The sequence below is a fragment of the Salminus brasiliensis genome, chromosome 12, assembly GCF_030463535.1.
Source record: "Salminus brasiliensis chromosome 12, fSalBra1.hap2, whole genome shotgun sequence".
Classification (NCBI taxonomy): domain Eukaryota; kingdom Metazoa; phylum Chordata; class Actinopteri; order Characiformes; family Bryconidae; genus Salminus; species Salminus brasiliensis.
The window spans coordinates 25,617,069-25,630,890 of record NC_132889.1 but is presented as its reverse complement, the minus strand read 5'-3'; the positions used below and the strand labels follow the sequence as shown (position 1 = coordinate 25,630,890).

At 41.7% G+C, this 13,822-nt stretch overlaps 1 protein-coding gene across 2 annotated transcripts in view; it reads left to right on the top strand.

Annotated features, from left to right (window-relative positions):
• sdk2a (sidekick cell adhesion molecule 2a) overlaps positions 1-13,822 on the top strand; it is a 169,440-nt gene that overhangs the window by 108,563 nt on the left and 47,055 nt on the right. For both annotated transcript variants that reach the window (XM_072693262.1, XM_072693261.1), the window contains exons 10-15: positions 818-934; positions 3,726-3,893; positions 6,594-6,696; positions 9,206-9,382; positions 11,897-12,033; positions 12,278-12,425. In XM_072693262.1, the coding sequence (XP_072549363.1) occupies positions 818-934; positions 3,726-3,893; positions 6,594-6,696; positions 9,206-9,382; positions 11,897-12,033; positions 12,278-12,425 (850 nt within the window). The remainder of the gene's footprint in view (positions 1-817; positions 935-3,725; positions 3,894-6,593; positions 6,697-9,205; positions 9,383-11,896; positions 12,034-12,277; positions 12,426-13,822) is intronic.

The following is a 13,822-nucleotide window of genomic DNA, read 5'->3' as shown; positions in this document are numbered from 1 at the left end:
GTCAGAGACGTGGGGGAAGGAGGGAGGGAGAGTAACAGAGAAAGAGAGAGATAGAGACAGAAAGAGAAGAGGGGTCAGAGACAGGGAGGGGAGAGAGAGAGAGAGAGAGAGAGAGAGAGAGAGGAAGGGAGGGTGAGTAACAGAGAAAGAGAGAGATAGAGACAGAAAGAGAAGAGGGGTCAGAGACAGGGAGGGGAGAGAGAGAGAGAGGAAGGGAGGGAGAGTAACAGAGAAAGAGAGAGAGAGACAGAAAGAGAAGAGGGGTCAGAGACAGGGAGGGAGAGAGAGAGAGAGGAAGGGAGGGAGAGTAAAAGAGAAAGAGAGAGATAGAGACAGAAAGAGAAGAGGGGTCAGAGACAGGGAGGGGAGAGAAAGAGCGAGAGAGATAGACATTGAAAGAGAAACAGAAAGAGAGAGAGAGAGAGTGAGAAAAGGAGGAAGACAAAGAGAGGTGCTGCGTGGTATAAAAAAAGAGAGGATGAATGGGAGACAGAGAAAGTACCAGGATAGTATAAAGAGAGAGAGGGAGATTTAGTAAGCAGGTACAGAGCTCACGAATCATTTTCTTACCTTCCGATCCTCCGATCCTGATAAGATTATTTTCCTTTTTTCTTGTTATCCGTCTCCTTTCCTTTTCGTCTTTAATAGAATTCATGAGAAAGATTCCTCGGAGATAACTTTTTCCTCACACAAACACAATACACCTGCTCCTGAACTTCCATATTGACTTGCATTGTCCGAGTGTGTGCTGTCAAAGTGTGTGTCTCTGTGTACGTGTATGTGTGTTACCTGAGTGATCTCGTCCTGTCTGCCCCAGGCATTGCCCCCAACATCACTGCGGGACCGCTGGACAGCGCCGTGATCGACGGCATGTCTGTCATTCTGCACTGTGAAACGTCTGGAGCGCCGCGTCCCGCCATCACATGGCAGAAAGGTCAGCCGCTAATCAGTCATCTCTCTCAAGCACGCACGCACACACACACACACGCACGCACCTGACAAGGCCTGACAAAAAACTGAGTGTTATCAGAAGGGCTCCTGGAGCCAGATCCATCAGTGCAGGTGCAGAGGCCGAAGCATTGTGGGATTTATCATGCAGCTAAAGCACCAACCTTCTGATAAAAATCATTCTCTCTGATCTCTTCCTCACTTTGTCTCTCTCTCTCTTCTCTCTCTCTGTCTTCTCTCTCTCTCTCTCTCTCTCTCTGTCTTCTCTCTCTCTATATATATATATATATATATATATATATTTCTAAGTTGCACATCGCTGACACAGATGTGCAAATGCACACACTTCCCTGTACAGAAGCATTGCCAATAGAATAGGACTCTCTGGAGCAGATAAACATGAACCTATGAGGTTCATTCGTAAGCTAGAGGAGTATAAGGTTTGCCTTGCATTGAGCTGTGGAGCAGTGGAACTGGGTTCACTGGAATGATGTTGCTCCAGCTAATCATTTTTGGATGAGTTGTTGAGATGTAGTGGGGTATGGTAGAGTGGGGTGGTAATCCTCCAGCATCCTAATCTAAGTAATGTTTTTGTTGCTGAATGCAATCAAATCGCCACAGCAGTGCCTTCCCAAGAAAGCCTTTCCTGGAAAGTAGCAGGATAAACTCTTTTTAATACCCTTGATTTCAGAAAAAAACAATGAATGAGCAGGTGTCCCAATAATTACTATGACTTGTTTACAGTAATTGATAGGAAAGTCCAGGTGATTTTAACTTTATAGGTATTATGGCTCCTTGAACCTCGTCCCAATAATCAGCAGCCATTTGCTTCTCTTAGCAGCTGTCTAGGAATAAGAAGATAAATAAACATTTGCATAGTTGTTACATCTGTTTGTAATATAATTCGGAAATGGAATTTAACAGTGGAGGTCAGGTTGAGATCTGGAAGACCAAGAAAACTGTCAGAGAGAGCTGCTCTCAGGATTGCTAGAAAGGCATATTCCAAACCCCCCATTTGACTTCAAAAGACTTTCAGTAAGATTTAGCAGACTCTGAGAGTGGTGGTTAAGGGTAGGAATCTCTAGGCACCGCACAATTCGATCGGAATACAATTCAGAGGGCTGTGATGTTATAAACTGATAAGAAAACATAGTTTCAGTGACATAAGATTCTGTGGAAATGGATGTCCATGCATCATGTGTTACAGCTCTCCTTCCCAGTTTCCTCAGTGATTCCATGATTTCGGTTTTGGTCTCATTGTAGAGTTTAGTTTAGGGGTTGCTGTGTCGGGAAGCTGACGGGAAGCTGCTGTATCTCTGCTCTAAAGTGTACAACAGCACGAAAGCCCTGTTTCTCAGCAACTGAATACGGGCAAATATCCTTGGCAATAAAAGTTGTGGCAGAGTTTGTAATTTACTTCAGCCTTTTCCCAGTTTAGTGGAGGCTCGCTTGATCGATGGTCCTTTGATTATTGCATGGGAGCATTCTGTCTCTGATTGGCAGCAACTACAACCAGGTGTTTTCCATTCCTGCCAACCAGAGTGCTTCCATACACTAGCTTCTATTGCAGGGGGTGCCGGTCGGACTTCTTGTGTGCCACTCATCCATCTTGTGTCTCTGTTATGTGCACACCAAAGACTGTCTTACTCTGTACTTCTGAATTCTGACTTTTGTGTTCCGACAAATTGATTTTTGGCATTTGTGAATCGATTCAGAATCGCAACGAGGTGCATCTAAGAATATAATGTATTCCCCCACCCACAGCGGTGGTATGCCACTCTACTATGCAGCGACACTTGCACAAATGTGACTTTCATGGAAGAGTTGTCAAAAGAAAGCCTTTCCAAACAAGCCTGATGCATTTTGAAAACAAGTCCTGTGGAGTGATGGAGTTACAATAGAACTGTTGGGCTGCAGCGTTTCAGAGTACAGAGTTTCATGAAAAGAACACTACTACTGTAGTACTGCTTTGGTTGCAGCCCGTTACACTGGGAACACTTTACTGGTGGAGGGAAGAATGGATTCTTCAAATTCTAGAAGCAAACATCACGTGTATGAAGCTGAAAAGATGGATGAGTGAAGAGGAGTGCAGCAGGACAGCCTGAGAATCTCCCATAACTGGAAGCCTTTTGCAAGGACAAATGGGTAAAAATCCTTCAAACAAGAATTCAAAGACTACTAGCTGTGACAAAAAGTGTTTTTGAGCTGTGATACTTGCCAAAGGGAATATCACTGACCATAGAGGGCGCCCATACTTTTGGTTTTGGTCCTTGTCCTTTTTGTAAATACCTTTTTTTTTTGGATTTTTGCCAATTTTAGGATTTTTGCTATACTCTCGCTCCATCACATGCAATGCTCCCAACAATGGGAGGGTGAAGACCAACACATACCTTTGTCGACACAATTGCAGCCAGCCAGCCAGCCAGCCAAACTGCCAGCCAGCATTGCACTGGGCTGCTGTGGGGAGCATCTACCCACCCTAGAGAGAAAGCAAGGCCAATTATGCTCTCTTGGGGCCCGGCTGCCGGCTAGAAGCATGAGTGGGGTTCGAACCAGAGATTCTCTGGTCATAGTGACAGCACCTTTTTCCTCTGGATCACTCCGGGCCTGAGAAATGCCTCATTCTTAACTACATGAATTTTGGTAATCAGGTCATCATTTACTTGCTTAGCTGTTCACAGTATTAGAAAGTTTGACCAGGGGAGCCCAAACTTTTATTGTATACTATACTTATCATGCTTACTTTCTTGTTGTCTCTTCCTCCTCCTCCTCCACAGGTGAGCGCGTGTTGGCCAGTGGCTCCGTGCAGCTGCCCCGATTCACCCTGCTGGAGTCAGGCAGTCTGCTAGTCAGCCCCTCCCACCTGTCCGACGCCGGTACCTACACTTGCATGGCCAGCAACTCGCGCGGCATTGACGAGGCCTCCGCCAACCTAGTAGTGTGGGGTGAGTGAGAGCTGAGAGCCATCCGAAGTAGTGGCTAAAACATGAGGTTTCATTCCACATTATAATTTATCATCTGGTAATTTTCCACTAGATTGCAGCAGTGCTGCATCAGTGAATTCAGAGCAAACCTATCAAACGATGCTGCATAATTTCCATTTTTCTGAACCTGTCATTTCAGTGAGCAAATGTTGTCAAGCACTCTGTTCCGGCCATTGTATTACAGCTGTCGGTTAGTGTCTTAGTGAGCTGATTTTCAGTCTATACAGTCCATATATGGTAAATTAGCTCTAAAACCAGCCCATTTCAAATGCTCACAGCCATGAGGTTGTTGATGCTGCAGACAGCCTGAAGTTATGTGGAGTTATTGGAGTTATGTGGTTGGAAAAAAAAGGTTCAAAGGTTGTGCTATTTCTGTCTGGGAGGAAGCAAATGTATTCCAAAGGACTAGACAAATAGACATCCAAACAGTGGAGTGGCAGGCATTTATTTTAGAAATGGAAACGGAGAGAAAGAGAGAGAGAGAGAGAGAGAGAAAAAGTGACAAAAAGTGCATGACAAAGACAGTGACAGGGTAGTATAAAAAGAGAGAGAGATAGAGAGACATCGGCAACACATTCACAACACTTGTTTAAACTGGAACAGCCTTACAGCTGCTTGAGATGTCAACACACTTCAAATATCAGTTTACAGAAGCTGAGCTTTTTTGTTGCTCCCCGTGAAATCCCAGACCAGAGCTACAGCATGTCTGCAAAGTTGTTTGTATTCTCTGACCACTAGATCACAGCGGGTATAGATCGACGGTCAGCGGGTGTTTTTTTTCCCCTGGACTGGCACTGGGTGATTTGTACGCTGTTTTCATCTTTCATATTGAATTTTTGTGCCAATAACTGGCTTAATTCAGAAACTGAGTTTGAGCTGAATCAAACAATATAGATCACTTGATGATGGCGTCATATATCACAACGTTACAGGGAAAAATAGATATACTCAGATAGCAGCTTTTAGATTTAAAGGGTCTTAAAGCAGCATTATGTAGCATTTTACCTTAAAATAACAGCTTCCAAATCATTGTGATTTTTCCACTGACCTGTGAAAGGGAGAACAGCGTCTCTGACGATGTTACTCCTGGCTTGACAGGCCGCTGAGCGCACTACGTAACTTTGGTGAAGTGGGTAGGACAGTGCTTGTGAGAATGCACATCATTATAAAAATATACAGGGTTGTACAGTACAATAAAACACTGTTAACACTGGCTATATCTCGAGTGCTGTAATAGAAAAGGGATGTGGGACAGTAGTGCAAGCCCGATGGTCTAACCGCTGATGTCCTACTTAGTAAGCTATCCAGGCCGTCCTGACAGTTCACTGACATTCATCTGAAAATGTATTAAATGCAACTGAATTATTGTCTGCTTAATGTAACCCTACATCTAAACCCTAACCTTACCCTTGAATCAACTCTAAATTCTAACCCTAACCCTAACCTTGCCCTAAACTTTAAATCCAACCCTAAACCTAATCCTAAAAGGTTCATCCATTCAATCCAGTAAGGTTAAAGTTAGGATAAGGGTTGAGATGTAGGGTTACATTCAATAGACTAGGGTTATTATTTACATTCATCTTAAAGTTCAGTTGCATTTAGGAGAGTTTTAGTTGAATGTTAGGTGGGCATCTACAAGGCATTTACAACAGACCATCCAAGTGAAGTGATAACAGTTAAAATACTAATACTAATAATAACTGTGTTAATATACAGCTCTGGATAAAAAACATAAAAGATCACCATTCACTATCTCTGGTTTTACTATTTAAAGGCAATGTGTTTAGGGAAATTAACATTTGTGTTGTATTTCATAAACCATGGACAACATTTCCCCTAAATTCCAAATAGAAATATTGCTATTTAGAACATTTATTTGCAGAAATGAAAACTGCTCAAAAACAGCTGCTCAAATAATGCAACAAAATTAGGATTATAATAATTACAATGCAAAGAAGTTATTATTCAAATTGGAACAGCACAGTACTAATATTTGAACTTTGAGAGCATTCAGAAATCACTATGGTAAAATATAATTTACTGCCACAGCTTTCATGTCTTGGCAGGCTCTCCACTAGTCTTTCACATTGCTGTTGGGTGACTTTATGCCATTCATCGTCTGCAAATGTAGGTAACTCAGCTTTGTTTGATGAAATGCCTGGAATAAAATGGCTGCCATACACATAAAGATACTAATTATTGCCCGGAGCTATATAGTCCAGCAATGACAATTAAGTGTGTATGTTAATGCAGGGTGCAGTATATGTTCAGGTGTAGTATATTGAGGTCAACCAGGTCAGGTATTTGTATACAGCACCACATATGTCATGTAAACAAAATGTACAATGTGAATAATCAGTATAGCAGCTAGTGTTCAGGTTGAGAATACAGTACACAGTGTATGTACTGTAGTTCTAGTTAAAGTGCAAAGTGCGTACAATCCTTGAACTTTTACTTTCAGTGATTCCAGAAATGCACGTGTAAAGTGTGTCCTTTAGAGGTGTCTCAAAGTGCAAAGTCCACTTCCTGACTGTAGGGGGAGCCCAGGAACAAGAAATATATCAGTCCTCACATAATGCTGCTTTAAAGTGTCCACACTTTCAGAAACCAGTATCACCAGTCTCAGGTTACATGAAATTTGGCATCTGTGTCTCCCCTCAGCTCGGACCCGCATCACCATCCCTCCTCAGGACCAGAGCGTCATCAAAGGCACCAAAGCTACGATGTCCTGCGGCGTGACCCATGACCCCAGTGTCACTGTCAGGTAACACCTCTTGTTTTCCACCTCATTTTCCTTCCTGCTTTTCACCCATTATGAGCCCGCCTCTCCATCTGTCTGCTAATGTCTTCCTCTTGCTCGCTGTCTCTCGCTCTCATCTCTTCATCTCTGATCAACAGTAACTCACTCACTCAGTCTTGGCAGGCTCTTTATTGCGTTCGGTCTCATAAGAGTTGATTTAGCTGTCACCTGCTGAGCTGCTCTTATTGATTTGATCGGGGGAAACAGATGAATATGTAAACAGAGCAATAACTTAGATGCAGACTTTAATTAAACACAAGACACAGGAGATTAAACCGGGGAGTCGATGCAGCTGCAATTAAAATGTGTGCGTGTGTGTGTTTTTGCGTGCCAGAGTGTATTATATATTCTTGCTGTGTGCAAGTATGTATTTGAATGTCAGAGTGTATTATGGATGTGCTTGATTTGTGTGTGTGTATGTTCCTGCATGCCAATACATGCTGTGTGTTTATTTGTGCATGTGTGTGGTTGCGTAGCAGGATGTATTAACCCCATAAGTAGACTATGGCCCACTTGCGGGCCGAAAGTGCTATTGCAACCTTCTTTTACAAAGGAATAGCCCCACCTGTTTGTACAGGAGGCCCTGTAGTTATGTACTCTTATGTACTAGAGGTGTTCTTGTATGTCAGTGTGTGTTTAAGGGCCCATATCATAGAATTTGTTTGAATGGAGTGTGATTGATATTGTATGAAAATACTGTTCAGATTTACTGCACATACTGCATATTCACATATTTAGCCTATAGCAGAATGAGGTGCAGTGCTGGGGAGCCAATCAGAACAGACTTTTACATGGATCAGCCTTAAAGGCACAATAACAAAAAAAAAATCTATTTCTTATTTTAATGCTTGGAAATGTCTAAAATCGTGTAAAAATTAATATAATGAATTAAATGACTGTTTTGGAGACATAAAACCTGCGCAAATGTCAGCATAAGACCTCAAACAACAAACTGAGATTTTCTATGTGTCTTTGAATTTGTGTAGTTAATACAGATTACAAAATGTGATTATTACGGCTGGGCCTTAAAATTCATGCCATAAAATTAAAAAACCTATAAAATGCCATAAAATTCAAAACTATGTAAAAAAAAAAGAAAGAAACACAATACTGTTTCACATCTGATTCAGACAGACAGATTTTAAAAATTCTTTCTATTTATTGTTAATTTTATTTATTGTTATTAACACACCTTTACTCATGTGGATGAATTGATGTGGTGCTTGAAACAGGTTTACCAGAGTCGTAGGTTTACAAAAGTAGTGGCATGTATGACTAAAATAGTTCATAAATGGAGAGAGGCAGAGAATGTTTCTTAGTAACCATTGATCAACGGACAAATATTTATGGAAGATGAATGCACTTGACTGACCCGCTGTCAATCACAGACCCTTAGAAGCACTCCCTTTCCCCATAGGGCACCTCTGATTATCATGCCTTTTATGTGAAAACCCACCGTTGCCCTAAACATGACGTCAAATTGACCTACAATTATCTTGGCGAACAACTACTGTGGGGACGTAGCACAAATTCTTTTACATTTGGACTCAGGGAAAGACGACTTCTCAGTGTCTTTTCAACTGATGTGTGGTTGTCATTTGATGGAAATTCAAACATCTGAACAATATTGAGTTTTGACGTCAAACAGATTTTTATTTAACTAAATTCCAGCCGCCCATCGTCTTTCTGCCATCAAACTTTTTTGCCCCTAAGCTACCAATGATATAAGAGTAGTACTACAGTACTTACAGAGTTTTAAATAAAACAAGCACAGTTAGTCTTTTAAAGAAAAAAATATTAAGAAATGGGCAGCACTGTTGAGCCGCTGGTAGTGTGTTTGTTGTACAGCTCCAGCTCCAGTGGCCTGGGGTTGTGGGTTCGATCCTTGCTCTCGTCTCTGTCTGTTAAAAGTTTGGTGTGTTCTCCCTTGTTATTCCAGTTTCTTCCCATCTTCCAGAATCACATATTAGGTGAATTGCTTATGTTAGGTTGGCCATAGGTGTTAGTGGTTGATTGTGTGAATGGTTGTGTGCGGTACCCTACCATGCACTGATGCCCTGTATGGGTATTCCTGCCTTTCCGGGTAGGCTCCGGACCCACAGCAACTCCGACCAGGAAGAAGCGCATAAGAAGATGGATGAATTAAAAATGACATAGATGCCATGAGTGTGTGCTGTATGTGTATCTGTGTGTTTGCCAGAGTGTACATTATGTATGCTTGTTCTATGTGTGTATGTTGTTCCGTGCCAATTTGAGTTAAGGTTGATGGATTGTGTTGTGTGCGCGCCTGTCAGAGTGTATTATATATTTAATGTGTACATGTGCTTACATGTCAGCATGGGTGTTATTTGCTGGCCTGTTTGTTGTCTGTCTATATATATATATATATATATATATATATATATATATATATATAGTTGGATGTTTTTTGCAGTGTGTGAAGTCATGGCTGGTTTTCTGCTTTGTCTTACAGGCACGTCTGGGAGAAAGGTGGTCTGGCTATAGATGTGAAGTCGAGCCCACGGCTGCGCGTGGACCCCAACGGCACCATCCACATTTCCCAGACCTGGTCAGGGGACATCGGCACCTACACCTGCAGAGTGACCTCTGTGGGGGGCAACGACTCACGCAGCGCATACCTGAGAGTCAGGTCGAAACCCACTTCCTTCCTCTCTCCCTCTCTCCCTCCTTCCAGGGCAGGTCACAGACTGCCACTCACTTCCTCTACAGTCATTAGCTCCACTTTCTGCCTCTCTGCATGATGAATTCTTAGCTTTTTCCATCTCTCTTACACTCCTCATAAATAATTGGAGAGAAAGGTGTAGCTCCTGCTCCATCCTGCGTATGTCAAAACTGTAGGTAATGGGCCGCTAAGTGACAGGTGAGCGTTGTGTTATTCTGGTGGTCTACACAGTATTTTTACAACGGGTAACAATTCAGCCTCGTCAAAGGGCTGAACAGTTTAACGTCAGTCTAACATCGCTTTTCAAATGTGTGGAGTGTTTTTTCAAAAGCATGCCATCAGCATTTTTTTATAATAAGCCTAATTAATTGGAACAGAGCATTTTAAAGATGCCAAAGGATGCTAATTTTGAGAATTTTATTTTTATCATATTTTTCTTATGGACAGAACTATTGAGACATCTGCTAATTTATTTATTTACTGATTTTTCTCTCAAACCATTATAAAAAGAGTTTATTCTGCTTTTGTTGAAGAAACTGCCTCTACTGTCTAGGGAAGAGAAAGTGCATTGCTGTGAGGATTTAATTGCATTCAGCCACAAGAGTGTTTGTAAGATCAGGATGTTGGATGATCATCACCCTACCCAAATGTATTGGATGGACTCAATGCTCTGGGGCTTTATACCCCTCAAGCATGGCTTTAGGCATGATGCTAATAGGTTCATGTTAATCTGCTGCAGAGAGTCCTATTCTGTTGGCTATACTTACAAACCTATTACAAGCCTACAACCCTGATATTGTGCCTCAGAATGAAACATGCCATTTTCAGCTTTTTTTGGCTGGTTTGCGTCACAAAGACGACCAACAGCCACATAGCTGCTGACCAGCTAGTGTCCTCTCTGGGTCTTCTCAGCACAGTGTGCAGTTAGCTAGCTGAAGAGATTATACCTGGTTGGCCCTTCTCTCTTCTGTCATCAGCATAGCTTTTAGCCTTTCAGCTGCTGATTTTATTTAACACAGTTAACTGTTAGTTAAGGCCACTATGTCGAACTAGTTGGGCTGTCAAAGTTGACATGTTTATTATGCATGAATTAATTAATTAATTCCCCCATTTGCCTAATTTGGCAGGTCAAAGCCCAGATGTTCACACTTTATGTTTCTGTGGCAGAATCTCCAAATTTAGCTAAGCCTCATGCAAATACAGCTTTTATATGGCTTTTAAAAAATGATACCTTCAGCACCTTCAGCAGACGATGCTGGACAGAGTATAGAGAAATCAACAAGCAGCAGATGAACTAAAGCAAGTGGGAAGAAACAGGTTCACTCAAGGGCCTTCATTAATAAAAATACACTTGTGAATCCACTATTATTATAGGCCTATAATTATACTATTATGTGTATGAGCTAGACAGTATATATGAAATATGCAGTCAGTGAGTGCATTTACATGCACTTTATAATCAGATCACTGCAGAAAATCAGACTTTGTCAGTCATCGAATCAATGCGTTTACATGCACCTGAGTAATCAGATAATGGTAAACTCAGCGTCTACATGAGTCAGTCAGTTATTGGATTTCTGCTTTGCATTTAGCAAATAAACTCACAGAATAAGATGTGACTTCATGTAAACCCCAAACTTCTGTTTTCCTGCATGCACGAACTGAGAAAAACCCAGCTCTCTTTATTGAATTTCTTCTATTGAATTTCTTATTTCTAGACCCTACTCCGATCTAAGAAATCAGAGTATGCTGTTTACATGAGCTTTTGAATAATCAGATAATCAGGGGACAGTGGTGGCTATTGATGACAGGGCTAGTTATCATTTTTGGGCCCTTGAACAGTCGCTCCCCATGTGCCACAGCAATGGCTGCCCACCGCTCTGGGCGCGTGTACTCACAGTCACTGTGTGTGTTTTCACTGGTGTGTATGTGTGTGTTAACTGCACGAATGGATTAAAGGCAGAAGCCAAATGCTATCTGTGTCTGACACTAATGGTAAATATGGTTGTCTTGTCTTGTCTTGATAACTGCACTCATTGATGGAAGCATACAGCCTCACTACTCTCACTGGATGGAACTGTAAACTGCGTTCATTCTGCATAGCAATGCAATGCTCTCACTGTTTGGAGTGAAATTTGAGCAAATAAGACAAATCAATCACAATTAGCTTCAGAATATAATACGTTTAATTACGAGTAAGTCATGTAACTGTTTGACAGCTCTCCTAAAGACCAGGTACTATCGGAAAGTCTAGATCTTCAGCTTTTAAACTCTAAAGAATAATTCATAAAACATGTTACCCTTTCATAGTTTGCATTTATTTAAAATATTAACCAGATATTTATCAAGGGTTCTAAAATTGTGATGTAATAATTTTCATACATTCATTTTTAACTAGATTCATCAGGCATGGCAAGCATGTGCACATACCCGCAGACCACTGACTTACTCTGTTTGCTTATGCGGTCCTCTCGTTTGCAGGCAGCTGCCCCACTCCCCGGAGAATCCTGTGGCCACGTACAGCTCTACAGAAAAGCGCTCGATCAATTTGACTTGGGCACAGGCCTTTGACGGCAACAGTCCCCTAATCCGCTACATCCTGGAGGTGTCGGAGAACAGTGAGTGTGCCAGGGAAGATCTTAGCAAGCCCCTTTCAAAATGAAATATTATGTTGTACATTGGCAATATATTTACATTTATTACTTATTGTGAACATATTGTATCCTCCAGGACCAGAATTGATGGCCCCTGTACTACAGTAACTTCTCTACCTACAATCTCTCTCTCTCTCTCTCTCTCTCTCTCTCTCTCTCTCTCTCTCTCTCTCTCTCTCTCTCTCTCTCTTTTTTTTCTGTGAGCCAGATGCTCCATGGACGGTGCTCCTTGCCAACATAGAACCAGAGGCCACCAGTATTGTAGTTGGTGGCCTCATCCCGGCACGCTCCTACCAGTTCCGCTTGTGCGCCGTCAACGACGTGGGCAAGGGCCAGTTCAGCAGGGAGACAGAGCGGTCAGTGAATAACACTCCCTTCATGCTTTTATTTTCTTTTAAATTTGAACACTTTCTAAGAATTGACATAAGCAGATGCACAATATTATGCATAGTTAATCAATCTAAACTGTACTGAACTGTACAATAGGAATATTGAACAAAGGCAGCGAGTGACAAACAGAGAAGAAAAAGGGGTACAAAAATGTTTTCCTCTGTACACCACCTCAGTAGACTTGAAATGAAGCGTTTGTGATGTGATGTGTAGACTTTCAGCTTTATTCAAGGGGTTTAATAAAAAATATTTCACTAACCGTTTAGGAATTACAGCCATTTTTACACAGTCCCTCCATTTTCACAGGCTCATAATTATAAATATAAGGATTATCTTTAATACTTGCAAATCCAGCACAGTCAGTGACTGTCTGGAATGCATGGACATCACCAAATGCTGAGTATTTCTCCCTTATGATGTTTTGCCAGGCCTTTACTGCAGCCAAGCAAAACGACTGACTCTGCTATTTAAGACCATTCCATTTCTTTGCTATAAGAAGCTCTTGGGTTGCATTCACAGTATGTTTTGGGTCATTATCTATTTGTACTGTGAAGCATCACCTTATCAGTTTTACAGCATTTGCCTTATTCTCAGTATTGAAATATAGGTTCCATACATACATCTACTCCTATCAGCCAGTCAATCAACACCAGTGACTTATACAGTGGGAAAAAAAAGTATTTAGTCAGTCACCAATTGTGCAAGTTCTCCCACTTAAAAAGATGAGAGAGGCCTGTAACTGACATCATAGGTAGACCTCAACTATGAGAGACAAAATGAGAAAAGGAAAATCAGAAAATCACATTGTCTGATTTTTAAAGAATTTATTTGCAAATAATGGTAGAAAATAAGTATTTGGTCAATAACAAAAGTTCATCTCAATACTTTGTTATATATCCTTTGTTGGCAATGACAGAGTTCAAACGTTTTCTGTAAGTCTTTACAAGGTTGGCACACACCGTTGCTGGTATGTTGGCCCATTCCTCCATGCAGATCTCCTCTAGAGCAGTGATGTTTTGGGGCTGTCGGCGGGCAACACAGACTTTTAACTCCCTCCAAAGGTTTTCTATGGGGTTAAGATCTGGAGACTGGCTAGGCCACTCCAGGACCTTGAAATGCTTCTTACGAAGCCACTCCTTTGTTGCCCTGGCAGTGTGCTTGGGATCATTGTCATGCTGAAAGACCCAGCCACGTTTCATCCTCCCAATGCCCTTGCTGATGGAAGGTCTCAAAATCTCACAATACATGGCCCCATTCATTCTTTCATGTACACGGACCAGTCGTCCTGGTCCCTTTGCAGAGAAACAGCCCCAAAGCATGATGTTGCCACCCCCATGTCTCACAGTTGGTATGGTGTTCTTGG